The 27,518-nt window shown below is 37.1% G+C and overlaps 1 protein-coding gene and 1 long non-coding RNA gene across 2 annotated transcripts in view; one reads left to right on the top strand and one right to left on the bottom strand.

The window, feature by feature from the left end:
* The window catches only part of Acer3 (alkaline ceramidase 3), a 112,784-nt gene extending 91,519 nt beyond the window's left edge, over positions 1–21,265 (top strand). Inside the window, exons 8-11 of the mRNA XM_042689991.1 lie at positions 10,117–10,218; positions 13,059–13,163; positions 20,614–20,659; positions 21,193–21,265. Of these exons, the coding sequence (XP_042545925.1) occupies positions 10,117–10,218; positions 13,059–13,163; positions 20,614–20,659; positions 21,193–21,246 (307 nt within the window). The 3' untranslated portion in view covers positions 21,247–21,265. The remainder of the gene's footprint in view (positions 1–10,116; positions 10,219–13,058; positions 13,164–20,613; positions 20,660–21,192) is intronic.
* LOC122116341 lies at positions 913–22,505 on the bottom strand. The gene is made up of 3 exons (XR_006148944.1): positions 22,423–22,505; positions 9,522–9,529; positions 913–924 (listed from the first exon to the last, which is right to left on the bottom strand). It is a non-coding gene; the product is annotated as an uncharacterized LOC122116341 (long non-coding RNA).
* Positions 22,506–27,518: the final 5,013 nt, after the last annotated feature.

Genomic DNA, 27,518 nt, shown 5'->3' with positions numbered 1-27,518 from the left:
ATTACAGATAGAAAGTTTGATATTTTCCTCTCTAATATGTATGCTTTTAATTCTTTTCTTTTTCCTTTTTGCCTTAACTAGAAAGACCTACCAGGACAACATTGAATAGGAATTATAAGAACAGATATCCTTGCTTTGTTCCCAGTTTTAGAGGATAAGCATACTGTCTGTCACCTTTAAGCACAATGTTAGCTATATGCCTTTTGTAGATGTTCTTTTTATTAAATTGACATTTTTACCTTCTTTTAGTTTGCAAGGGGTGCTGTAACAAAATATTACATATTATATAGCTTAAATAAAAGGCATATATTTTCTGAAAGCCAAAAATAAAAGATTAAGGTAGACTAATCCTTCCTTACCTTTTCCTAGATTGCTGGCTGCATTGTCATTCCTTGACATATAGGCTATGCTTTTGTTGTCACATGGTCTTCTCCCTGTTTTCCTCTGTCTTCGTTATTATGATACCAGTCTTCTTGGAGTAGGACCCTACCTACCCTATTCATTTCAAATTATATCCACAATAACCCTATCAAAACTAAATCACATTCTGAAGTATAAGATTAGGAATTCAGCTTTACCATGCCTCATTTAAAATATAATTATCTAAAATATTTTTGTTATATAAGTTCAGAACAAGATCAGACAGAACTAATTATTTTTGCTTCAATTGTAATATATTTTTAGAAAACTCTAGAGGAGAGGGAAAGTTTATTTTTCCACATTCTTACTGTTACCATTGCTTTTTCTTCCTTTCTGGTATTGTGATATCCTTCTTTCCTTCTTGCCTTTTTGTTTCTTTAGCCATTCTTTCAAGGTAGATCTGTCAATATATCCTCTTAGATTTTCTTAACTTGAGAATGTCTTGATTTTTTTATCTTATTCCTGTATTCACTGGATATAGGATTCTAGGTTGACAATAGTTTTCTTTCAGAATTTGAAAAGTATGCCACTTCCTTCTGGCTTTCACTTTTATTTTTAATGGGAAATCTGCTATCCTTTGAATTGTCTTTCCTTATAGATAAGATTATATTTCTCAGTGCTTTCAAGATCTTTGTGAGTTTCATTGGGTTTTAAATCTTTGTGGTTGCCTCAATTTCTTCAATTGGGTTGTTTATTTTTGGGAGAAAGATTTCAGTCATTCCATCATCAAATGTCAAATTTTTATAGTCTTATTCTTTTTCTCCCATCCTTTTGATACATCAATAACACAAAACTTAGATTTTTTTTTTTTTTATACACCCACACGGGTCCCTGAGTGCCTGTCTCCTCGTTACAATCATATATTTTCAGAAGGTCAGGTTCTGTCTTAGTCTCCGTTGGCAGCCCAGTTGGAGAATGATCCTCACTAACTGCTGGGCTGGGAGGGAATTTCTGCTTCTTTAACAAGCCTTACAGCCCCTGATACTATTCTGGAAGAAAGAGGCAGGAGTAGCTAATTGTTTCTCACCATGTGGTCTCCTCTGACACCTCAGTTGTCTTATTACATATGGCCAATGACAAACGTTCTGATTCTCCAGTAGGGGTAGTGAAGATGGAGGTCCAGACTCCTCACAGCCTCCTAACACTGCTGTTTGAGAAGGAAAGTCCCATGCTCTCTTCTTGGTCATCTTAGCTAGGTAAGGGGTTGGAATGCCTTCCTGTGGCCTATAACAACACAAGTCTTGGCTCTGGGTTTGCTGTATGGGTTGGGTTGGGGACCAGAGTTTCTTTGTATGGTATTTAGCTATAGAAGAGAAATTATTACCTAGAAAGTTTTCTTTCTTTCTGTGTTTTTATGGCCCTTTGACTAAAAAGTAGGTTTTGTTGGGGATCATTTTGTCTGTGCTTAGTGTTGTTGCTAAGTTGGTGGCTTTGTAAGTTCCAAGCCTGGAATATGTTAGACAAAAAGAAAACACATGGTGTATGAACCTGGCGAGTATTATGCTAAGTAAAATAAACCAGGCAAAAAAAAAAGAGAAATGATTCATGAAGTAACCTATATATGGATTCTAAAACTTCATAGTACAGAGTGAAATGGAGTTACCAGTGATAAGGATTATGGAGAAAGGGAATGGAGAAATGTTGGTCAGTGGGTACAAAGTTTCAGTTAAATATGAGAAATTAGTTTTTAATATCTGTTACATATCAAGGTGTGACTATATTTACTCTAAAGTTCAAATGTCTTACCACAAAAAGATAAATATATTAATTAGCTTCCTTTAGTCATTCCACATTGGGTGTATATGAACACCATATTGTACCCCCCTAACTACATGAAATTATGATATGATTATTAGAATAATATTAATGATTTTTAAGTGGAGGAAACTATCACTTCTCAATTCTTAATTTTTAGCTACTTCACCTTCTCTCCAAGGAAAACTCTTCTAATATTTATTTTATATGTAATATCCAAGAATTTTGTGTATTTAGTTAAAAATAGAAAAAAGTATGTGCTTTCTTCCTAGATGCAGAAGTTCCCAGTTTATTCTGATTTTTTAATCACCTTAGGGAAATCTGAAAATAACATGAAACATAATCCTTGACTTAACTCATCTGATAAATATAATACCAGTACCTTTAGAAGCACAGTGACAAATATTTAAAAACCACTTAGCAGAGGCAATCCTATAAAATAAAATCATCTTTCATCTGCCTTGTTACAGCCTCTTTCTTGTATTTACATTTGGTGATCATTTCAGTTAGTATTGTTTATCATCTACTTACCTGTCTGCCAACTTACCTTATGAGCTTTTTAAAGTCTTAATTAACTTGGTAATTCCTGGAGTCCAAGATTGTGCTTATCCATAAAGGTTCTTGAAAGCAAACTGAAACTGTAAAAATTCTGTTTTAATATGCCTGCTAAGATACCTGAAATTTCCTGCTATAACAAATACATAGAAATTCTGGATAAGATGCAACAGACTGTTTGAATATCTAGCTGAGCTCAAGGAAACATAAGAAAAATACAGAATCCAAAGAAGGAGCTACAAACCATAGTGATAAATGAGTATTTAAGTCATTATCAATATGAAATTATCAGGAGACCAAACTTTCCGTTTCAGTAGCCTCAATAGAAGACAGAGGTTTTGGGTTGGGTCCCGGTTATGCAGCTTAATATTAAAGTGCTTAGCCGGATGCCGGTGGCTCACACCTGTAATCCTAGCTACTCAGGAGGCTGAGATCTGAGGATCATGGTTCAAAGCCAGCCTGGGCAGAAAAGTCCATGAGACTCTTATCTCCAGTTAACCACTAGAAAATCAGAAGTGGTGCTGTGGCTCAAGCAGTAGAGCACGCACCTTGAGCTGAAGAGTGCAGGGATAGTGCCCACGCCCAGAGTTCAAGCCCCATGAGCAACAAAAGAATAAAAAATAAATAAATAAAAGTGCTTGCCGAACATGCACAAGGGTCTTGGGTTTCATACACAGCACCACAACAAAATCAAAACAAAGCAGCAGACAAACATTTTGGCAGATTTAAGGCAGGTAACTGGAACTGTTTCCCACCAATATACACGTCTATAAGAGGTATACAATCATTGCAGGACAAGGCCAGAAAATTAGATTTTACTCCAGTAAAAGAAGGTAGCAAGGCAACTTGAGTTAAATAATTGCTGTGAGAATCTGTAAAGAACTGGACCCTTGAGATGCCACTATGTCAAGGGGAGCCTGGCTGTTCGCCGCCTCTCCTACTTGCAGAGTGATAATCAGTGATAATCAGATAATTCCAAATGCTATATAAAAAGTAATACTCATATAATCCTAGCTACTCAGGAGGCTGAAATTTGAGGATCATGTTTAAAGCCAGCCTGGGCAGGAAAGTCCAGTCTTCAGTTAACTACAGAGAAAGTAGGGTTGTGACTCTAGTGGTAGAGCTCTAGCCTTGAGTAAAAAATGCTCAGGGACAGCACTGAGGTCCTGAGTTCAAGTCTCAGGAACAGCACCAAAAATAAATAAATATTCCATGAATAAAAAGTTAAAACTATGATAAAATATAAAATTGAATTGAAGGTTTTGAGGTGTCCAGTTCAAGAATCCATTGAGTATAATACACAAAAAAATGAAAGAAATGGAAAACAGAATTCTTCATAAGAATTATTACCGAGTAGAAGAATGAATGGTTAAAGGCCCAAGGGCCATGAGGGGAAGCGGGGAGGGGTGGAAAGCATAGACAACAGAGAAAATGAAAGGGAAGTACTTATCACAGTAATTCCAAAAACAAATATGTACAATTGAAAGACCCAAGTTATTAAACTGAGAGAGTTCATTGGATACCAAGCACAAGGATACAAATAGATCCATGTCAGTTGCAGAATTCTGTAACAAGGAAGATTTCTTAAGTTTATAAGAGTTGGGAGATAGGGTTAGGTATCAGAATAGCTTTGAACTTGTAAAAACAACATTATAAACTAGAAGATAGTCAATCAGTGCTCTCAAATTTCTACAGAAAAAAAATCATTTCTAACCTAAAACCTTGTAGTCAACCAAACAATAAAATATGGAGAAAATATTTTTTCATATGTTAAAGTTCTACTAAAAAGTTTTAAATCTACTGGGTGCTTGGTGGCTCATGTTTGTAGTCCTAGCTACTTCGAAGGCTGAGATGTGAGAATTGTGGTTCAAAGCCAGCCCAGGCAGGAAAGTCTATGAGCCTCTTGTCTCCAATTAACCACTAGAAAACCAGAAATGGCACTGTGGCCCAAAGTAGTAGAGTGCTATCCTTGAGCAAAGAGAGCTCAGGGACAGTACCTGGACCTGAGTTCAAGCCCTACAAAAAGAAAGCCCGACCAAAAAAATAGTTTAAATCCCATAAACTATTATGGAAGTTTACTTCTGTTAAGAGGACTTGTTCCAATAAACTGAGAGAGTAATACAAAAAGAAGAAAGGCAGCATGGGATTCAAGATAGGAAACCTAATCTAGAAGAGATAATGGGGCAATTCTGGAGGTGAAGAAAAGGGACTTCTTAGATGATAACAGTACATCAGACAAGCAAACAGTCTAGACTATGAGTCCAGACATGTTTTGAGGGACATCTGTATTTTATACTCTTACCCCTGATGATGTTTGGGTAGTATGTCCCCAGAATCTTGTCTGTACTTAGCTTGCATGGACCATGTGCTGATGAAGTTCTTGCTCTCTCTTCCGTGCCCTGCTACCTGGATAATCAAAGACATTCATTTCACTTCACCCCCAGAAGAATTTTACTTTGAACCACTGAAGAGAGTTGAAAAGTGGCCGTGGTAAGTAAGTTTAGAAGCAGAAAATAGGCAGCATTTCATTTCAGTAATCATATCACCATCACATTTCTACAGCTGGCCCATCTTCTCACCCTTCTGGGAGTCCTGAAACATTTCCTGGGGCTCTTTCTTACCTTCTCCAAATAGTGGCTGTGATAAACTCTGAAAAATTGAAGACAGAATATGATTTTTACAAGTGCATCTACTCTTGAGAACCTTCACCAAGCAATAGCAATAACATCCTTTTCATATATTGCCATTTGTGTTTTCCTGATGGCTTTTAAATTAACCACCTTTTGCATTCATTTATATGCAAATACTTACAGTTAAAATAACAAAATATTTGAAAATGTATTTCTATTCACCATATTTTAAAAATATAGAAGAAGCTGGGCACTGGTGGCTCACACCTGAAATCCTAGCTACTAAGGAGGCTGAGATCTGAGGGTTGTAGTTCGAAGCCAGCCTGGGAAGGAGAGTCTGTGAGACTCTGATCTCCAATTAACCACCAGAAAACCAGAAGTGGCTTTGTAGCTCCAGTGGTAGAGCACTGGCCTTGAGCTGAAGAGCTCAGGGACAGTGCCCAGGCCCAGAATTCAAGTCCCATGACCGACAAAAAAATACACACACATACACACACACACACATAGAAGAAAAACTGCCTAGTCATATCTGCAGCTTTACAAAAAGCATTCTGTAAATTTCAATACCCATTTACTTAAAAACAAAACAAATGGCCTTATAAATTAGTGATAAAAGGGAATTTTCTCTCTCTCTTTGTTCTTTTCCCCCAGACCTGGGGCTTAAACTCAGGGTACTGTCCCTGAGCTTCTTTTGCTGAAAGCTAGCATGCTACCACTTGAACCACAGCACCACTTCTACCTTTTTCTGTTTATGTGGTACTGAGGAATCGAACCCAGGGCTTTATGCATTCAAAACAAGCACTCTACCATTAAGCCACATTCCCAGGCCAGGAATTTTTTTAATATATATTTTATTTTAAAGATATGGTACAGAGGGGTTACAGTTACATGAATAAGGTAATGAGTTCATTTCCTATTGACTGTTGTTACCTCCTCCTTTGTTTTTACCCTACCATCCCTTCCCTACCTCTCCAACTCCTCCCACCTCCCAAATTGTAAAGTTCATTTTCAACAGTGTCTTGTACATCTCATTGTTACAATGAGTCAACCTGTATCCTTATCTCAGCATTTTGTTATTTCCCTTCCTTTCCCCAAATTAGAAAAATGTATATACAAGATGTAGCAGCCCAGGAATTTCTTAAAGATGTAACTTTATAGCACATAACACACTAGTAAAAATAGTCAAGGTATGTTTTTTGAAAATTCCCTTTGACATCAAGTATAAAATAAAGATAGGATCGCCATTTTATTCAACATTGTATTAGTGGATGTTCTGCCCAAGATGGTATTTGAAGATAGCCTGATTATGTACAGAAAAAAAAAAATCACAGAAAATGTACCAAAAATCTAGCATAGTCACAGATTCTAGTCAGAATTCAAACAAAATCATTATTTCTGTGTTAGTGGTGAGTAGGAAAAAAGGTTATTAAAAGTACAGTTTATAACACATCAAATGTTCAGGGTTAAAATAACATGTCAGATCTGTAAATTTTTTTGCTGAGAGTTTAAATGCAAACCTAAATAAATGGAGAACCATAACCTTTTATGAGTTAGGAAACTCATAATACTATATATGTATATATAAAACCTCAAATTTTTTTGGTAAAAATTGAGAAACTCAATTCTGACACACACATCAGATGAGTGGGATGTAGAATGGCCCATACTGTTATGGGGGAAAAAAGAGCACAGTTAGAGGACAGATGCATACTTAACAGGCACAAAGCTCTGGGTTCAGTCTCCATCACCCAAAAGGCTGGAGTATTTACTGTGCTTGATGTAATCAAGACAGTGTTGCATTATAGCTGTTAAGGCTATAGAACATACTTAAATGATAAGTTCAGTAGAACATTCAAGAGTAGACCCACACATCAATACTTGCCTCATCTTAAATAAAAAGTGTCTAGGTCATCTGGCTGAGAAAAGCCCCTTAACTTAGTAGATTATCTGTTTAGTTGAGAAAAGACCAACAAATTGTGCTTAGAACAACTGACTTTCCCCTACACCGTACTGGAAATTAGAGCCCAAACTTTCCTTGCACATGCTAGCTAGGCAAGTACTATCATTTCACTGAAGCCACACCATACCTCCATATTCCCAGCCCCTTTGCCCTTTTCATTTTTGTATTTGGACTTTTTTTCTGATAGGGTCTTGTTAACTTTGGCTAATCTGACTTCCAACTCATAATTCTCCTGCCTCCCAAGTAGTTTGAATTATAGGCATGTAGCAACCATATATTCTTAAGGGAAAAACATGGAAACGTGAATTTCAACCTAATACTATCTTTTTTTTTTCCTTTTCTTTTTTTTGTGGTGCTGGAGTCCATTCTTCATATTCAGGGGCTCCTTCCTTCATGGCAAGCACTCTGACTTGCACTCCTTGAGAAAGTGTTTTGAAAGCATTTTATTAGCAGATAATTTAATAGGCATCTAGAAATATCAGTGCTCTGAAATAAATTTTTACCAATGTTGATATTGTCCAACACAGTAAAGTTATGTTTTAAGAATGCCTCTTTAAGTTACATGAAAGCTACATCCCCAGCCCCATTATGAATATGCCATAGAAAAGAATCATATATCTATATGTAAAACAAAAATTTATAAAACTTAGAAGAAAAATATAGAAGTCTTTCAGCCTCCAATCAGGCAAAATATCATTAATTATGACACAAGCAAAAACTATGAAGTGAAATAATAAACTTCATCAAAATTACAGATTGTTAGCTAGGTCTGGAAGTATGTACCAATAGTCCCTATAGCTAACAGAAGACAGGAAGATCACTTGAGCCCAGGATTTCAAGGCCATTCTGGGCAAGCATAGTTATAACTTCTTAGAAGCTACAGATTTTAGTTCTTCAAAGCTACAGCGTTTAAGGTGAAAGTCAAGTCACATACTTAGAACCTATCTGTAAAATACATGTTCAGTATATAAAATACATATATAACAAAGGACTTTCGTTGAAGATAGATGTTCTATATTCATAGCTCTATCTCATACATATAGAGAGAGAGTTTGTAAGATAAACAATTAGCACTTTATCCAATAAGATATATGGATAGCAAACAAGTAAATGAAATTATACTCAATAATAACCATTAGGAAATGTGAATAGAAAACAAGGAAATATGTGAAATGCCACTACACTAGTAGAGATGCCACTGCTAGAACAGCAACATGAAGGGGCCTGATATACCAAGTGTTGATGAGGATGTGTTTTAACAAGGACCTGTTTACATGGCTAGTGGAAATGTAAAATTGGCACTGTCACTTAAGAAAAAAGTTCTGGGGTTGAGTAAGTAGCTCAGTAGCATGTTTACCTAGAATTTGCAAGATCCTAGCTTCAATCACACATTTATGAATGTTCATAGATGCCTTTTTATAATGGTCAAAAACTAAAAACAATATGCACCAGAATCTAGACAGATACACTAATTGTATTGTGTCCATTGAATGGAATAGTACTCCGCAATAAAAGTGTTGACACACACCAACATGAATGAATGAATCTTAAAATGCTAAATGAAAGAAATCATGCAAGGAGTATATATGTTAAGATTCCATTCTAAAAAATGCAAACTAAGCTTTGGCGGTAATGGAATATATATCATCTTTATTGTGGTGTTAGTTTGATCGTATTTAGAGATGTATTCATCAGATACATATTTTTTACATATATACAATCAGCCTGGTGCATTGCCTCACATCAACCTATAATCCTAACTACACAGCAGGCTGAAATCTGAGGATCAGCGTTCAAAGCAAGCTGGGGCAGACAAAACTACAAACAAACAAAACCATGAAACTCATCTCCAATTAACCGTCAGAGAACTGGAAATGGATTACGGCTTAAGTGGTAGAAAGTCAGCCTCTGAGTAGGAGTGTGAGGCCCTGAGTTCAAGCCCCTGTACTGGTACACGCACACTCACACACACACCATACACACAATCTACCTCATTAAAACTCTCAAGTCAAAAAAACTACCGTCAATGTTTTAGGTAACTCACAAATCTTCAGTTTCCTCATCAGTGAAAATAATACCTCCCTCAGAATTTATTTGGAGATTTATACACCCATCTAAAGGTTACCTCTATATCACCTTTTTTTCTTGCTAGGCCTTACTTTTTTGTAAAGCAGTTGCAACTAGTAATGTATTATGTTTACTTGTTTACCTCCCCCCACTATACTGTAAGTTCCTAGAGAACAGGGGCTTTGGTCTTATTAACTATTAACCCACTCAAATGCTCAGAACAATAACTGGCAAATAGTAAGCATTCAATATACATTATAAAATGATTGTGCATGAATGAGTATGAGATTGTATGTGCACACATCTGAGTGTTTCAACTTCGCTACCTGACAGAACATGTGACTCAGTTCATGTTCATTCTAACACCATCCACTTATCTCTTCCATGGCACTGAAGAAGTTGTAGGGTAATTTTACCAGATTGTTTTCCTTCTATACTGAACAAAAGTGTTGGTAATGCTCTTTTTTTGCCTTTTTAATGGCTACATATATTTGACAAATGCTCAGGTGCAGGAATGGATTGATTCTGAAGTCCCAACTACTTAGGAGTCAGAAGGACTATTTAGACCCAAGAGGGTATTTTTTAATTAATATATTTGTGTGACATATATATGTATCAAATTGAAGAATTTTATACTAATGACTTTTCCTTTTCACAAAGGCAATGACTTCAGTACTAACCATGGCATAACTAGAAAATTTTTAATTTTGCTTTTCTTTTTCCCCACAGGGTATACCCCTGGCTTAGAGGGCTGGGTTATACGTCGTTGGGTATATTTTTATTGGGATTTTTACTTTGGAACATAGATAACATCTTTTGTTATTCATTGAGGTAAGATACATTTCACTCCTTGAGAAATTGTTTGGAAAGCATTTTATTAGTAGAGGATTTAATAGGTATATAGAAATACCAGTGCTCTGAAATAAATTTTTACCAATGTTGATATTATACAACACAATAAAGTTACATTTTAAGAATACTTGTTTAAATTACATGAAAATTTGAACCTTAGAGTATTTGATAACTTCTGTAGGCTTCAGGTGTTTTGTGTGTATACATCATAGAACTGTAGTCAATCGATGTTTATTATATCTTTGAGACCTGCCTGATATGTTTTACTGAATTAAAAATGATTTGTAAAAAGCATATGAAATGCATATACATAAACTTGGACTTTCATATAGTTAATTTTATTTTCTAAGAAAGGTAAGTTCCTTTTACCATCTTGTCAGCAATTACATATGACAGGATTTGAAATCTTAAGCTTAGGTATCCAGATTCTAGTCTTTCGCTTGGTCACTTTCTGGGTCTGAATTGCCATCAAATAAGCACATTAAGTAGATTAATGAGTCAGTTCAACCCCAAATTCTGTGACCTAACAATGTTGCATAAATATGAAGGACAGAGGATTATACCACTCTGAACGGCAGCACAAGGAGGACACAGCAAGATTCAGAATATGGGAAACTCACAGGATGAATGACCTTCTCTCTGCAACAAATAAATTGCAGACATGGTAGAGAAAACAGGATTGACATAAATTAGGAACTTTAAAAGATGTATTAAAGGGGCTAGAGGTGGGGCTGGGAAGGTGGCTCAGTGGTAGAACACTTGCCTTGCATGCTCGAGGCCCTGGGTTCGATTCCTCAATACCACATAAGCAAACAGAAAAAAGCCGGAAGTGGCGCTGTGGCTCAAGTGGTAGAGCTAGCCTTGAGCTGAAGAGCTGAGGGACAGCGCCCAGGCCCAGAGTTCAGGCCCCACGACCGGACCCAAAAAAATAAAAAATAAAGGGGCTAGAGGTGTAGTTCAGTGATACAGCACTTGTCTAGAGCCCAGGAGACTCTGGGTCTGATTGTACCCACTCCTTTCCTCCTCCCCCAAAAGAGAGAGATTAACCAAATGTATTGTAATTCAAACAAATGAACTTTAAGAACAAATTTATAAGACACATGAAACTCTGATAAATAATTAAATCCTTGATATTAAGTATTATTACTAATATTTTAAGGTATGCAGTGGTATTGTGCTTATGTTTTAAATAATCATCTATATATACTGTAAGATTTGTCAATATATGTACACTGAAAGAAAGTTATATAATATCCAATAATTGCTTCAAACTAATATGTGAGGGAAGGAGAATTGGAGGAATGTTGAAATGACATAGAGTTGATCATAGTTGACATTAGATAATAGATACATTATTAGTTTGCCTACTTTTCCATATTAAAATTTTCCATAGTAAAACACTTATGTAAGTATATATAGACTTTCAATGTAGATAAATAAGCAATATATACCCTGCTTAGAAAGTGAGGATCTAATGTGTTGGGAACTTGGAGAGAAGGGACAATGATAAGGGTATTAATTGGGAGATGTTATATACATGTGTGAAACTGTCACAATAGAACTTGAACTCAGGGCTTGAACTCAGGGCTTGGGCGCTATCCCTCAGCTCTTCAGCTCAAGGAGAGCGTTCTACCACTTGAGCCACAGCACCACTTCCAGTTTTCTAGTACTTTATTGGAGATAAGAGTCTCATGGACTGACTTTGAACCATAATCCTCAGATCTCAGCCTCCTGAGTAGCTAGGATTATAGGTGTGAGCTACCAGCACCCAGCTTCCCCCTACTCCTTGTACAATTAATGTATGCTCATAAAAATATTTAAAATAAAACTATGATCTAGGTGAGATTCCGAAGAGGAATACCCAGCAGAACCTGCTGCATAGATAGATCATCATCCCTTCATCCTCTGGATGAGGACTATACATATATACTGTGTACCCCAAATTTCATGGAGTTGTCTAGAAAAATGTTTTTCTGATAAATGTTAGTTTTGCATACACTGAATTGAACAATCTAGAATTTGAGCTCCAGCTCTGCCACTAGCTGAATAACTCAATAAACTAATTTAATCTCTCCAAATTTTAAATTCTTAATTTGTACAGCTAAGCTAATAATATCCTCCTCCAAGAATTTCTGGTTACAAGGTAAAGGCATAGATGCTAAAGAAACCATAACGACAGGAAACATGTCTACTTTCTTGAGTGGATAGCTAACTAGACTAATATTTCCAAAAATGTGTTCTAGAAAATAGTTGTTCCATGAAGTGTTAATAAAAATTTCCTATAAAAACACATTCCATGGATTGCAGGTTACCTGAAGAAAAAAATTCTTAGAATATACTTTTCAAAGAAATTATTAATATACACTAAGAGTCATTAGAAGATCATTAACCAGGGGCTGGGAAGGTGGCTCAGTGGTAGATTCCTTGCCTCACATGCATGAGGCCCTGGGTTCGATTCCTCGGCACCACATAAGCAGAAAATAGCTGGAAGTGGTGCTATGGCTCAAGTGGTAGAGCGCTAGCCTTGAACTGAAGAACTGAGGGACAGCGCCCAGGCCCAGAGTTCAGGCCCCATGACCAACAAAAAAATAAAGAAAGAAAAAAAGATCATTAAACCACATTTCCCACATTAACTTGACTCCTTTCTTCATGAAGTTTCTAGTAGGAATGCTAGTATACTTTGAGAAACAATACCACAGACTTAAAAAAATTAAATAATTGCCATATTTGAAATTGAAAATTCGAACTGTTTCAACACTGTCCGCTCCAGTGCTAGATGTTTTAAATTTTAACATACTGATTTTTCCTTCTCTATACAGGAACTTTAGAAAGAAGCTGCCACCTATTCTTGGCGTTAGCACACAGTTTCATGCATGGTGGCATATTTTAACAGGACTTGGTTCTTATCTCCACATCCTTTTCAGGTAGGAAATACAGATCATTTTTAACCTAGTATTGAAAGGGTTTTCCTTTCTTTCCATTTTGGCTCTTCAGACTGGTTGGTGTAAACATAAATGTTGGATATGGAACTGGAAACTTATTTCCAGCTTTGCCTCTGCCCCAAGTACATGGAAGCATATTTCTCATGTCCATTTTGCCAGTTGTCCCAATGACTTGTCTTTTTTTTTTTTTTTTTCTGAGCCAGGTTCCTAGCAGAAACATGCATAGCATTTACTTTTCATGTAATACCTTTGTGCTTTGACTAATTTCTTTCTGCCTTGACTAATTTCTCATTGATACTTGATGGTCTTAAAGAGCACAGACTTTGGTTATATAGAATGGCCCTCAACTTAATCTTTAATGTTGCTCATGGCCCAGACCTAAGCCATGAATTATTGGCTCAAAAGAGTTTTCTTCTTTCTGCAAATAACTCTCTGAACTGATTGCACTTTTCTCCTGGTGTCCTCCTAGTAGAGTCTGATGAAGGTCAGCCCTTTACAGCAAAAATGGGCTGTGAGCTGTTCACAATATCATTGTGATTTAGAGAGAGAGAGCTCTTATTTTGTGGCAGTATACACTGGAGTATTCAGGGATAATGGAGTATCATTTTAGATAAAGACTTAAGAATAGTTATAATTATATTGTTGTATGTGCATAGTTATATAGTTAATAGTTATATATGTATATATGTGTACATGCATGTATTTATTTGTATTTGTATGTGAAGGTGTGTGGGATGGTATGATTGAATGAATCATACCATAGTTCATGGTTAAATGGTAAATCCGAATGGAAGGGATATAGGACTTCACCACACCAATCTTGCCATTTTTTTCTGTAAGTTTGAGACTACTTTTAAATTCCAAAAAGAAAAAAAAAATGTGTTTTTGAGATAATTGTAGTAAATGAGCAAATAAAAACCATCTACCTGAGACTCAGTGAAATGTCCTCTAAAATAATGACATATCCATTTTTCTGAAAAAAGAGCTTAATAGATATGTATGCTTGTAAAGACATGAATTCTGTAAGAGTATGTGGACCAATAGTAACAGTACTTATTTCTGGACTAATAAACTAGGAACTGGAGGTCAGGGATATACATGGTGGCACATGCATATAATCATAGCACTTAGGAGGCAGAGGCAGGAGAATCAGAAGTCTGTGCTAGCCTGTGATCCATAGCAGATCCTATTTCAAAAAGGCAAGAGCTGGGGATGTAGCTTAGTGGTGGAGTGCCCTGGGTTCAATCCCAAGCACAAGAATGGAAGGGCAGGAGGGAAGAAATTTCCTTTTTACTGTATACTCTTTTGTATTTTTGTTTTTGTCAAGTTACTTATATTGCCTGTTAAAATATATTAAATAATAGAATTTTTTTTTATAAACTGAGCAAATATTTTGAAAATTCCTTCTGTATTCTTCAGACTGGAGTAGAAATGATATGACTACATATTCTTGGTAGTGTAAATTAATTAAAGCCTTTGAAGGAGACACTACTAGAGCTCAAAATGGTCTTGCACTTATTGAGCTCACTCAGATGGTTCTGAACCACTTGAACCATGCCTCCAGCCTGACTTTTGTTGGTTATTTTGGAGATAGGGTCTCAGACTTTTCTGCCTGGGCTGGCTTTGAAACATGATACTCAATCTCAGCCTCTTGAATATCAAGAATTTTAGGTATAAGCCACCAGCATCATGCCAGTGCAGCCCTTTCCAGAATTTTTTTTTTTTTGGCAATCCTAAGATTTGAACACAGGATATCACTCTTCTAAGAACGTGCTCAAACACTTGAGTCAAAACTTTACCCCTCAAAATTTGATATTATGTGTTCATAAAGACAAAATATTGTGCTGAAGATAATAGAGTGCTTGCCTATCATGAAGCTCTAAGTTCAACTTTCAGAACTTCCAATAAATAAAGTATTGACAATTTTATCACAATTACTATATTCCTAGGAATTTACCCAAGAAAAATTAAATTTACCAAGAAATTAAAAATTTGCCAAGAAAAAGCATTCTTATCATAATGTTAAATAAAAGAGTTCTTATCCTATTGGGCTTTTTTGGGGGGGAGGGGGGTTGGGGGTTTTGTTGTTGTTGTTTTGCAAGTCCAGGGGCTTGAACTCAGGGTTTGGGCACTGTCCCTGAGCTTCTTTTTTTTTTTTTTTTTGTCGGTCGTGGGGCTTGAACTCTGGGCCTGGGCGCTGTCCCTCAGCTCTTCAGCTCAAGGCGAGCGCTCTACCACTTGAGCTACAGTGCCACTTCCGGTTTTCTGGTGGTTTATTGGAGATAGGAGTCTCACGGTCTCTCCTGCCCGGGCTGGCTTTGAACCGCGATCCTCAGATCTCAGCCTCCTGAGTAGCTAGGATTACAGGCGTGAGCCACCAGCGCCCGGCCCTGAGCTTCTTTTTTTGCTCAAGTCTAGCACTCTACCACTTGAGCCACAGTGCCACTTCTGGCTTTTTCTATTTATGTGGTACTAAGGAATTAAACCCAGGGATTCATGCATGCTAGGCAAGCACTCTACCACTAAGCCACATTTTCAGCCCCCCATTGTTACTTAATTTAGCAAAACAGTAAGAATAAAAACAAAATAGACTGCTCAGTAAAGGGAAAAAAATCTTAAAATAAGTTATATTCTTTATAACTTTTATATTCTTGGAAACTTTACAGCAGCAGTGAAAAATACTCTGATTTTTTTAATCAAAATAATTAAATAAAAGATTTGTCAACATATTTAAAACTGTAGAAAATTGACTTGCATGTGAAAAAGTGAACAAACAAAAGCAAAACAAAAGATTTGGTGGCATTTTTTATTATTAATGTTTAAATGTTTTACTGTCATTTTTAGAAGGAGACAGAGAAGAACAGAATGTTTTTTAGAGATGTTTTACCCTAAGTAAAATAAAAGAAATATAGATGTTTATACTTCAGTGATATGGAAATTTGTGGTCTATAATTACTTCAATGAATGGAGAATGGAATAGAAAAAGTCAATGGATTATTTGAGAGTTTAATGATATAACATGTGTTATAAATATATAAATAAATATTCTGGTGTTTGTTTCAAAGAGTTGACACAGAAGACTAAAAATATCTGAGCTCAGGCCATCCTGAGCTACATAATGAAAACATGTCCTAAACAAAATAAGATAATGAAAATCTGAGTTCAAGCCTGTTGTGGTGAGGCTATGGCAGGAAGATAAAGAAATCAAGGCTAGCCTGGCCTACATAGCAAGTTTAAAATGAGCGTGAAATATATGGTGAAACTGTCTCAAATATGTATGCGAAACTGGGTTCACACCTGGAATCCTACGTACTCAGGAAGCTGAGATCTGAGAACCAGGGTTCCCAGCCCATGTAGAAAAGTCTGAGAGATTCTTATTTCCAAATAACCAACTGCAGGTAGAAGCATATTTCAAGTGCCAGCTATGAACAGAAAAAGCTGAGTAACCTGTACATCTTCAGGTCCAAGTGAAAAAAAGTCAGTGCTTTTAGTAAAACAGCCACTAGGTGCAGCTCCATCATTCATAATTGTGTGACACACTTGAGCCAAATTAGTTACTTGGCTCTGTGCCTCAATTTCCTAATGTATTCAATAGATGGTTGAAATTATTAAATTGAACAGGACCTAGTACCAGTACCAGGGGGAAAGTTTGTATTTGTGTGTGAGAGAGAAACGAAGACAGAAAGAGAGTTCAGATCATGGCTCTATTACCATATCCTAGGCCGTGGGCAGGACTAAATTTGAAAAGTATCAATAAACCAGATTGCCAGCCTCTTTCCTCAAAATTCAAATAGGAAAAAAAGTAATGACAAAAAAAGAGCAAGAAAAAATATTATTTGGTATAGAAAGTACCACGGGAACCAAGTGTCCTCAACACTATCTTTGGGGATGCTGACAGAACATAGTTAGGCAGCCTTGATCAAACTATGGTCACTATCTCTGGATAGATAGCCAAGCAGAGCCTAGGTGGCTATGCTAAGAAAGTTGCACTTGCATAGAGGCAGTAGGGCTGGATAGTTTCTAATTACAAGGTGTCCTTTGATCAGATGTGTTGAGCAGAACTGTTTCTGGAATGAAGGTGACCAGAGTAGAGAATGACAAAAGAGAAAGTCAGAACAGCAAGGTGGAGTTAGTTAGGCAATGACTGAAAACGTTTAGGCACTACTCCAGTGCTCTGGAACAGGACATTATAACTATTGATTATACTGTCTCTGTAAATTGCAAAAATGCCATATCTATGGAAAGAGCTGGGGTTGTGGGTAAAGGTTGTACAAATACTTGTTGGCATCTGTTCTTGGGGAGGGAGAGGTTTAGGGAGAAGTCTTTGTCAATAACCCATTTTACACACACACACACACACACACACACACACACACACACACACACACACACAATATATCTACTAGTACTTTGGTACCATTCCTGAAGTGGGGGCAGAGTGTCAGCTCTACATAAATACTCCTTAAATAATTAACATGTCCACCTGCATTTGAGCCAGAACCTGAAGCAAAATTTAAGGTGTCAAAGGAAACAGCTGCAAAATTCATTTTTCCTTTGTAGAGAAGCCAAGCCTTTTCCTATTGTACATCTGCAGGTCCAAGTGAAAAAACAGTCCATGCTTTTTAGTAAAAGCAGCCACTAAGTGCAGCTCCATCATTTCATAATTGTGTGAACACACGTGAGCCAAATTAGTTACTTGGCTCTGCGCCTCCATTTCCTAATGTATTCAATATTCAGTAGATGGTTGAAATGATTAAATTGAACAGGACCTACTTTATTTCAGAGATCTCATTATATATCCTAGGCTGTCCTGGAACTGGCAGTGTAGCCCAGGCTGGCCTCCAAATCATACTCTTTTTGCCACCAGCTCCCAAGTGCTGAGATTACAGACATGCAACACCACACCAAGCTTCAGCACTTAACTTTTGAAATAATACCAGCCTAGGTTATACAAAAACATTTTCTGCAGTAAACATTTTTTTTAGTTTTTAAGTTTTTGGATAACATACTTAAGAGTATCAATGATTAGTCAGGTTAAATGAAACTTAAGTCAAAACCTAAGAGAGAGCAAGTATCCAAAAAAAAGCAAGTATTCAAAAAATAACACCAAAATAACGACTTTTTACAGTTGCAGTTTTAAGTACAGTAAACTACATCATAGTCACATTAAATTACTCAAATTTGCTGAGCTCAAAATTGCTGAGCACACATCTATAATCTTGGCAATCAGGAAGCAAAGGCTGCATAAGACCCTGTCTCAAAAGGACAAAAAGAAAATTACCCCTATCCAACTACTCTCTGATCTTTACTTTCTTAGTTGAAATGCTATATATGTTTTATATTTGTATTCATCACATGTTACTATTCAAATACATTTAAATAATGTACTATACATTAAACTGTATGTGCTACATATTATAGATAGTACAATAAATTCTTCAGAGGTAAATTCATCTGTGCTTTGCTATCTGCATTGAATTTAGGATAATCTTATCTCTAGTGGTAATTCGCGTTGAAGGAGACTGAGGACATTTCCCATTACTTTTCTGGGTTTCTCATACCTGTATTTATTTCCTGCTACTATGTATCTCTAACAATACAACAACCATTGTGAAATAAACCATATCAAGCATTAGTGGGTTACTTAAAACTAAAGTACAACATCTGAGGTCTATGAGCTTGTCTTTCTGTCTTCTTAAAACATCTTGCCTAGTGTTATATAAGATAGGTACCCAAAAATATGCTTGGTAATGACAAAGGTCAAATATCCAGAATATACAAGGAACTCAAGAAACTTGGGGCTGGGAAGGTGGCTCAATGGTAGAGGCTTGCCTTGCATGCATGAGGCCCCTGGGTTCGATTCCTCAGCACCACATAAGCAGAAAAGGCCGGAAGTGGCACTGTGGCTCAAGTGGTAGAGAGAGTGCTAGCCTTGAGCTGAAGAGCTGAGGGACAGCGCCTAGGCCCAGAGTTCAGGCCCCACGACCGGACCCCCCCCCCCAAAAAAAGAAACTACATCCACTCCAAATTAACAACCCAATTAATAAATGGGCAAAGGAGCTAAATAGAGATTTCTCAGAAGTAAGAATGGCAAGTAAACATGAGGAAATGCTCAACATCCCTGACCATAATGGAAATGCACATCAAAACAACATTGAAATTCTATCTCACTCCAGTAAGATTGGCCAGCATCAAGAATATGAACAATAACAAATGCTAGTGGGGATGCCGAGGAGAAGGAACCCTATTACACTGTTGGTGGGAATGTGAACTAGTACAACCACTCTGGAAGGCAGTTTGGAGATTCCTCAAAAAAAAAAACTGAACCAGCCTTACTACTCTTGGTCATCTACCCAGGATATTACAAGTCACAATATGGTAAAGACACTTGTGTATCCATATTTATTGCTGCAGTATTCACAATAGCCAAGTTATGGAAACAACCCTGATGACCTACAATGGATAAGCGGATCAAGAAAATGTGGTACATATATACAGTGGAATTTAACTCATCTATTAGAATAATATTAGGTCATTTGTAGGGAAATGGATGGACCTAGAAAAAATCATGTTAAGTGAAAAAATCATGTTAAGAGAGACAAACAGCTCATATTTTCTCTCGTGTGTGGAAGCTAGATCTAAAATTCAAATGCGCATAATAACATATACAGGTCTCTATGCATATACATACAAACTGAATAAGGATGATATATTTATCATACTTAAGGGAGGAATCCAAAGGCGTAACTCCTCTGAACAGCTAAAGTTTTGTACAAAGTGAACACCAGGAAGTGGAAACATGTTTTAGGGGGTAGGCAAAGGGAAGAGGCACAGGAATGGAGCAAGAAAGGGTGAGCAAATGCAGCCAGTATATTCAATGTATATTATGTAAAAGCTGAACTATGTAACTTGAGGGTAGGGATGGGAGTGGGAGGAAAGATGGGCAAAATGATGGGAAAGGTGACATTGATCAAGAAATAAAACCTCACTTATGGAATAGAAACCTCTTCGTACAACTAATTAATAATAATTTTTTTTTTGGTCGGTCATGGGGCTTGAACTCTGGGCCTGGATGATGTCCCTGAGCTCTTCAGCTCAAGGCCAGCACTCTACCACTTGAGCCACAATGCCACTTCCAGTTTTTTGTGTGGTTTATTGGAGATAAAAAGTCTCATGGACTTTTCCTTCCTGGGCTGGCTTTGAACCTCAGATCTCAGCCTCCTGAGTAGCTAGGATTACCGGTGTGAGCCACCAGGCTTAAATCACATTACTAAACCTCAAAAACTTCCTATGAATGAACAAAACACATGCCAATATTGGTTTTTTTTAACTTTGCATATACAAAGGCACTATGGTTAGACTTGTTGGTAAGCCAGATTTTATGGATTAAAAATTAATCTAAAGAGCTTCTTCCTGCTTCTTTTTCTTTCAGTTTATATACAAGAACACTTTACCTGAGATATAGGCCAAAAGTAAAGGTAAGTCTATATCCTGGGGTAGGGGTGGGGAGTGATAGGTGTGAATGTGTGTGTGTGGTGTGTGTGAGTGTGTACTGACAGGCAAATATGGGGAAGATGGGATGGATGTAGGAGATAAAAAGGGGGGCATAGAGTGTTAGTGCTGTCAGCATAGGCTTTGGAACAAGAAGATAAAAATCTTCCATTTACTACTAAATTATCTTGGATACATCTCTTTAAGCCTGAGATACTTCAACAATAGAATGGAGCTGTTCATAGCTATATTATAGAGTTGCTTTGAGGATTACAATTTTAATGCCCACTTCCATGCTTGACAAAGTAAATCTCTGATACATTTAAATCAGTTAAGTGAAAATAACTTCTGAGATGTGGTACAAATCTGGAAGGAATGTGCTGTACCCAGACTACTGATAATACCAGGACAGTCACTAGCAAACCTACCAACACTCTAGGCACTGCCCCATGGATTTTTTTCTCATCCCTTTCCAGGCATAGGACAATCATCTTCTCTTATTTTATCCTTATTGCCACAGTTTCTCTTCGGAATATGGCCAATGATTGTGCTTGAGCGTCTCAGGAATCACTGATGAATTATTTTACCAAGGGGAAAAAATGCCACCTCCCATACATAGTCCTGGAAGGATATATAAGAAAGTCCAGAAGACCTACACATTCAGATACATCGTGACCATCATCGCAACAGAGGAGAGACTTTGTAACTAATGCTGCCAGCCCCATGGAGAATGAGGAATGTGCCTGATGGGTGATCAGCTCCTAGCTTTAGCTCATTTTTCCTCATCTTCGTCCTAAGATGTTTATAAGGAAACAAATATGATGTGTGATATTCAAGAATGCCTGGGAAATTTGGCTTTTCTTAACAGCAGTCTTTGGAAATTAATCTTTTTCTCTCTCTCTTTTTTTTTTTACAAGGGTTGCATGTGAGCTATAACTTTCTTAATATTCAATTAATGAAAACAGCTATCAAGGACTGGCAAACTCCCATATCTGGATGCCAGCACTTAGCTGCATCAGCCTTGATTTATACTGTTGTCATATTAACCATTAACCTCATAGATAGTTTTCCAATAAGTTTTTTTAAAAGAGCTAATTGTGGAATTCTAGGCATTTCTTCTCTGTCCTGGTGCCTGTTGAAGTTACATAGCAAACTCTGGCCTGCCACTGGGTTCTATTCTTTTCAATTCCTAGCATTTACTGTAGGCTCCAGTCTGTGTGGCAACACAGCCAGAGTGGATGGATTATCTGGTATCTTTTCTCAAGCTCCACAGACTGTCCCTCCAGTCAGCATTCTGTAAATTCTGGCTGCTCTGTAAAGATCTTTTAAGTTGTCTATGTTTTTATGGCTAGGCCAATATTATTGGTGATCTAGCCTACTCACATCCCATCCTTCTTAGTTAACTTGAAGTTATCAGAGAATATCATAAAACGCTGAGTTTTTTACATTTTGGGATATTTACCTGTTCTCAGAGAGGTCATAGTTATTCCTAGGGAAGTATGTCAGGTTAACTAGATGAAATGGTCAGGATCTAAAGCTTTATTACATAAAACTCATTAAAATACCTCCTCCTCCATTTTTTGAGGGAAATATATATATATGGATTGAAATAGCTCAGACTTATATATCTAAAAGTTACAATGCTAAGAAACATCAGTGCTTTGAATGTTTAGGAAATTCAATCACTTATCAAACAAAAAGACATTCACTGCTTACATCTTGAGCTACAGCTTCAAAAGGAAAAAGTTACAAAAGTTGGTAACGTATTTCATTTTTACAATATTCAGTAAGTAGCCCTAGTAAATGAAAGGGAAAAAAATGTTTCCTTCACCTGTTAGCCTTAGTTTTAGTCCAAGTCCTATTTTCCTGCACTTAACATCCCAACATGCCATTTAGGCAGGTATTTCCACCTGCTTTTATATTTTTAAAAACCACTTGCCAAAACAAATCTAACAGAACTTTGGATGTGCTTAGGAGAAAATAAAACCGAACAGTTCCAATGTACTCCATAAAAATGCCTTTTTTTTTTTTAATGGAAAATTCTAACTTCATATATTGCTACATTCACTTGCAACTACTTTGGACTGTCACTTTTTAATGAATGTTTTGTTTGGTTTTGTTGATCATGGGGCTTGAAGTCAGGGCCTGGGCAACTTTCTGTTCAATTCTAGTGTTCTACAACTTTGAGCCACAGCTCTACTCACTTGCAGTTTTCTCGTGATTAGAAATAAGAGCCTAACACACATTCCTCTCTGGGCTGGCTTTGAACCAAGATCCTCAGATCTCAGCCTCCTGAGTAGCTAGGATTATAGATGTGTGCCATCAGCACCCAGCTGAATTTATTTTTGTAACATTCAGTCAAATATTCCTTACAAAAAAATTTCTGTATTGGGCATTGGAGACACGGTTCAAGTAGTACAACACCTGCCTAGCAAGCATGAAGCCTTGAATTTAAACCTCAGTACTGAGGGGAAAAAATTATATAGGAACAAAGGATTTGGTCATAGGAACAAGGAATTTCTGTATAGGAACAAAGACACAACTTTCCTGACAATGCTGCAACATTGTAAAACAGAAGTTGTGCAGGATAGAGGTCAGGTTACTGGCACTGAGAGCACACCCCAAGACTGCCATTTAGAGCAGTTTGTTCAATGTGCCATTCACTCACCACCACCAGTGGTTACTTTTTCAGTAAACTGCCCCACACCTCACTGGAGAGCTATGGGCATCTCTGGATAGCCATATCTTAAAGACCTTTATGTCAGTTGTAAAGCAGGACTACAGTAAAGCCTAGAATAAAACAATTTATATGTGTTCAATGAAAACTGAAATCTTTACATTTCCAGGACCATTGTACCTGACATTGTGGCCCTTCTAATTAGCACAAAATAACATATTGAAAACTTTGTTTCTGTGCCCCAATTGTGTGAAATCACTGATGATCTATAAACTATTGCTAATTTGCCTTTATTTCAATGGCTTTCTTTTTTAACTTCTTGGATTCTGAGTGGATTTTACAGAGTTAGATGTCTATTTACCTCCCTCCTCTTCATTTGCATAGAAAACTTCCTCTTAGCTAGAATATAGCAAAAGTCTGTTTCCTACTGAGCAAGTAGTAATTTGTAAGTTACCTGATGTTAAAAGGTGCTTACCTTAGCATCAAGTGACTGATGTAAAGAGTGTGAGCCTGGAACAAATTCCATTTTATAAAACATTAATACTTTAGGACTTTGTGCACGAAGCAGTTTCCTCACCTTTGAATATACGCATGCTGCCATTTCCACTTTGGAAACTAAAAGCAATTCGCTGTTTTTGATTTTTTGGTGTTTTTTTTTAAGTAAAAACTAGGTGAAAGTGTTTGTCTTAATCTGATTAATCAGTTTTTCCCATACCTCCAACATGAGCTTTCCTAAAACATCCCACCTGCTGAAGAGATATCTTACCTTTATGATATACTGATCAGCTGGAGGGATTTCAAATAGTAGATAGAGATATTATGATTTAACCAAAAATGCAAAATCCTAGAATAATCTGGGTGTTATTTACAGAGTTTTTCTTATACTGGGAAGAGAAGGTATGACTCAGACAAAATTGAGAACCAAAAAAACCAGTACCTAGGGCATGAAAATCTCTGAATGCTTATAAAAGTAAATCCTGTTATACAAGTATGTTCTGAATTTAATTAATATCCCTAAAGGGTCTAATAATGTAAGTTTCTCTTCTGAGTCCTATGAGTTCCACGTTGTTTTGCTCTTAAAAGCAATTTCTCAATTGTTGCTAAATATGATGTTTTCAGCTTCCAATTCCAATTTATAAGATAGGAAGTTCTTTTGGCCTGTGGAGTATGATATGCTACTGGATAAGCATTTGTGTAAAACATGTTTCTTGTTTTTTATGTTTTTTATTGTAAAAATACTGTACAGAAGGGTTACAGTTACTTGAGCAAGGTAATGAGTCCATTTCCTATCAAGCATTGTTACCTCCTCCTTTGTTTTTCCCCTACCATCCCTTCCCTCCCCAACCTAAATCGTAAAGTTTGTTTTTCAACATAGTGTCTTGTGCATCTCATTGTTGCAGTGAGTCAACCTGTATCCCTATTTAAGCATTTTGTTAAAACATGTTTCAAAGAGAACATTTTAACCCAAATTGACAGTTTTGTAGCTATTTACAGATCTACTTCTGTCTTATATTTTACATCATTCAAAGAAAGGTATTATATAATTAGTTTGACATGTCTTGTGTTTCATGTCTGAGGATTACAGCCTTTTCACTGTTGTGACCATTTGCAACTAAATAAGGAAAGAGCTGTAAAGTGATTTGAAAAAACAAACATGATTCATGTAATAGGAAACTGCAGTGCTGCTTTTTAAACTTGTACTTCCTTTAAGAAGGATGATTTGGAGGGAAGGCTAACATCATTTCCTTGATTTTTTTTTTAATCATGTATTCAGATTCTGACATTTGAACCCAAGGCCTCACATACACTTGCATACTTGCTATAATGTTTTTGAGATGAGGTCTCAGATCCTCCTGGTGTCCCAAGTAGCTAGGATTAAAGGTGTGAACCACCATTGGCTCTTTTTTCCATTGGGGGGATGGCGGTGGCGGGAGAACCGGAGTTGCTGGTGTTGCTGAGAACCTGTATGATTGTGCTTAACTGGACTTAAACCTTGTCTCCAAAACTACCAGTCCAGTCAGCTTCATATCCACACAGGATACTACTTCCCTGAAGATAAAACTCTGGCCTTGGACTATAAACCTTTGCCTGAAACTTTCAACAATGTTGAAAGAAAAGTAAGGATTATAAGAGAGACCAGCACAAGGCAAGTCCTTTGTTGGATAGGCAATCAGATCCCTGAAGAATTCAGCCAGTATTCTTAGCTACCCAATTTCTAATACAATGCAAATGTCCAATGTTTCTCAGAGTCTTCATTTATAATTAAATCCAACAAATTACTACCTGTTCAGGTTGGCCGCTAGTGTAGAAAAGATTGATCATCATATTCCATACTGGAAAATCCTTAAGTCCAAATCAAGGAATTCACTTACAGGACTGTAAGTGACTTTACATCCTCTCACTCTGTTAGCTTAGCTGCTGTCATTGTTGTTGAGCCAACAACAGGTTGCACTGCACAGCTTGGCTCATGGTGATCTGCCCTGTTGCTTTAAAGAGCACACTGTTTATACTTGAACTAGATTGAGTCATTGGTAACTTGAATATTCACAAAATTGTCATAAAGTTTCTGAAACTTCTGTTAATGTTAGATCATCAAGTTTAAATTGAGTTTGCAGAATTTATTCTAAGGTTGCCACAGAGCACCTTTATTAGAGAAAATTTTAAGCACATATAGTTCTCTGTAAAAAATACAGAGATCAAAGCCGGGCACCAGTGGCTCACACCTGTAATCCTAGCTACTCAGGAGGCTGAGATCTGAGGATCAAGGTTCAAAGCCAGCCCAGGCAGGAAAGACCGAAGTGGCACTGTAGCTCAAGTGGTAGAGTGCTCGCCTTGAGCTGAAGAGCTGAGGGACAGCGTCCAGGCCCAGAGTTCAAGCCCCATGACCAACGAAAAAAATAAATAAAAATAAAAATACAGAGATCCTTTGCAACCTGAAAGAAAAAGATTTTTTTAATTATTACACTATCAAAGAGCTCCAGCCCAGAGGTTGGCAAACTGTAGTCCACAGGCCAAATCCAGTTTTCAGAAGTTTGGCTGTATTTACTTTTTAAAGCATGGTTGAAACAATAATATAAGGTCTGGGAATATAGCTCCATGACAGAGTGCTTGCCTAGCATGTGCTAATGCCCTGGGTTCTATCCTCAGAATCACTAAGGAGGGGGAAGAAATGTGGGACTGAAACTGAATAGTCTCAAACTCTGGCTCCTGGAGTTTGCTTCACTGGCTCTAGACCCCATCAAATGAGCGTTGTGGAATGTGGAAGTACAGCAGGCCTGCTTTACTTTACATCTCTGTGTATTTCCTTCCTTCCTTCCTTCCTTCCTTTTTTCTTTTAATATGTGCCAGTCCTAGGGCTTTTTTGCTCAAGGCTAGTGAGCCACAGCTCCACTTTTGCTTTTTTTGGGGGAGGGGGGGGTAGTTAATTGGAGATAACAGTCTCACTTTCCCTTCCAGAATAGCTTCAAACTGTGATCCTCAGATCTCAGCCTCTTGAGTAGCTAGGATTCAGGCATGAGCCACCAGCACCAGACTTCTCTGTGTATTTTTCATAATGAAAATATATACTTCACACGTTCACTTTGCTGAATGTCATCATAGGACTTGTGTTTTAATATTTCATAAAATTATTTTTCACATAAATTTTATCAGATTTGGCAACAGCCTGCAGTAAAGTGCCTAAACCCCTGAGAAATTTACTATGAGTAAGGTCCGTGATTTTATTGTTATATTTAACAAAGGAAACCTATCTTATTCTGTAAAAATCTAAAAGTCCTAGTTGCACTCAGCTTTTGAGTTGATACAGAAAGTTGAGGTCTTCTGACTATTTTTCCTCACATCACCTAAAACAACACTGTAAGCTAGTTGTCAAAGCCAACTAAGCTTAATAGGCATACACACACACACACACACACACACACACACACACACACACACACACACACACACACACACACACACACACACACACACACACACACACACACACATTGCTTCTCTTATTTTCTAAAAGGAAAAAGGTCAATGTTCTTTCCACAGTGTCCTTTTCTGGTTTCTTTTTACCTCTTCTTTTTAGAGCTAAGTCATTCTTACAAATGAAAAAAAAGTCTATTCTAAAAGACAGCAACAGGCTGGGATGTGGCTCAGTGCAAAGCACTTGCCTAGCAAGT

This window comes from Dipodomys spectabilis, unplaced genomic scaffold (assembly GCF_019054845.1).
Source record: "Dipodomys spectabilis isolate Male_0828 unplaced genomic scaffold, ASM1905484v1 ptg000003l, whole genome shotgun sequence".
Classification (NCBI taxonomy): domain Eukaryota; kingdom Metazoa; phylum Chordata; class Mammalia; order Rodentia; family Heteromyidae; genus Dipodomys; species Dipodomys spectabilis.
This window is presented reverse-complemented; position numbering and strand designations above follow the sequence as displayed.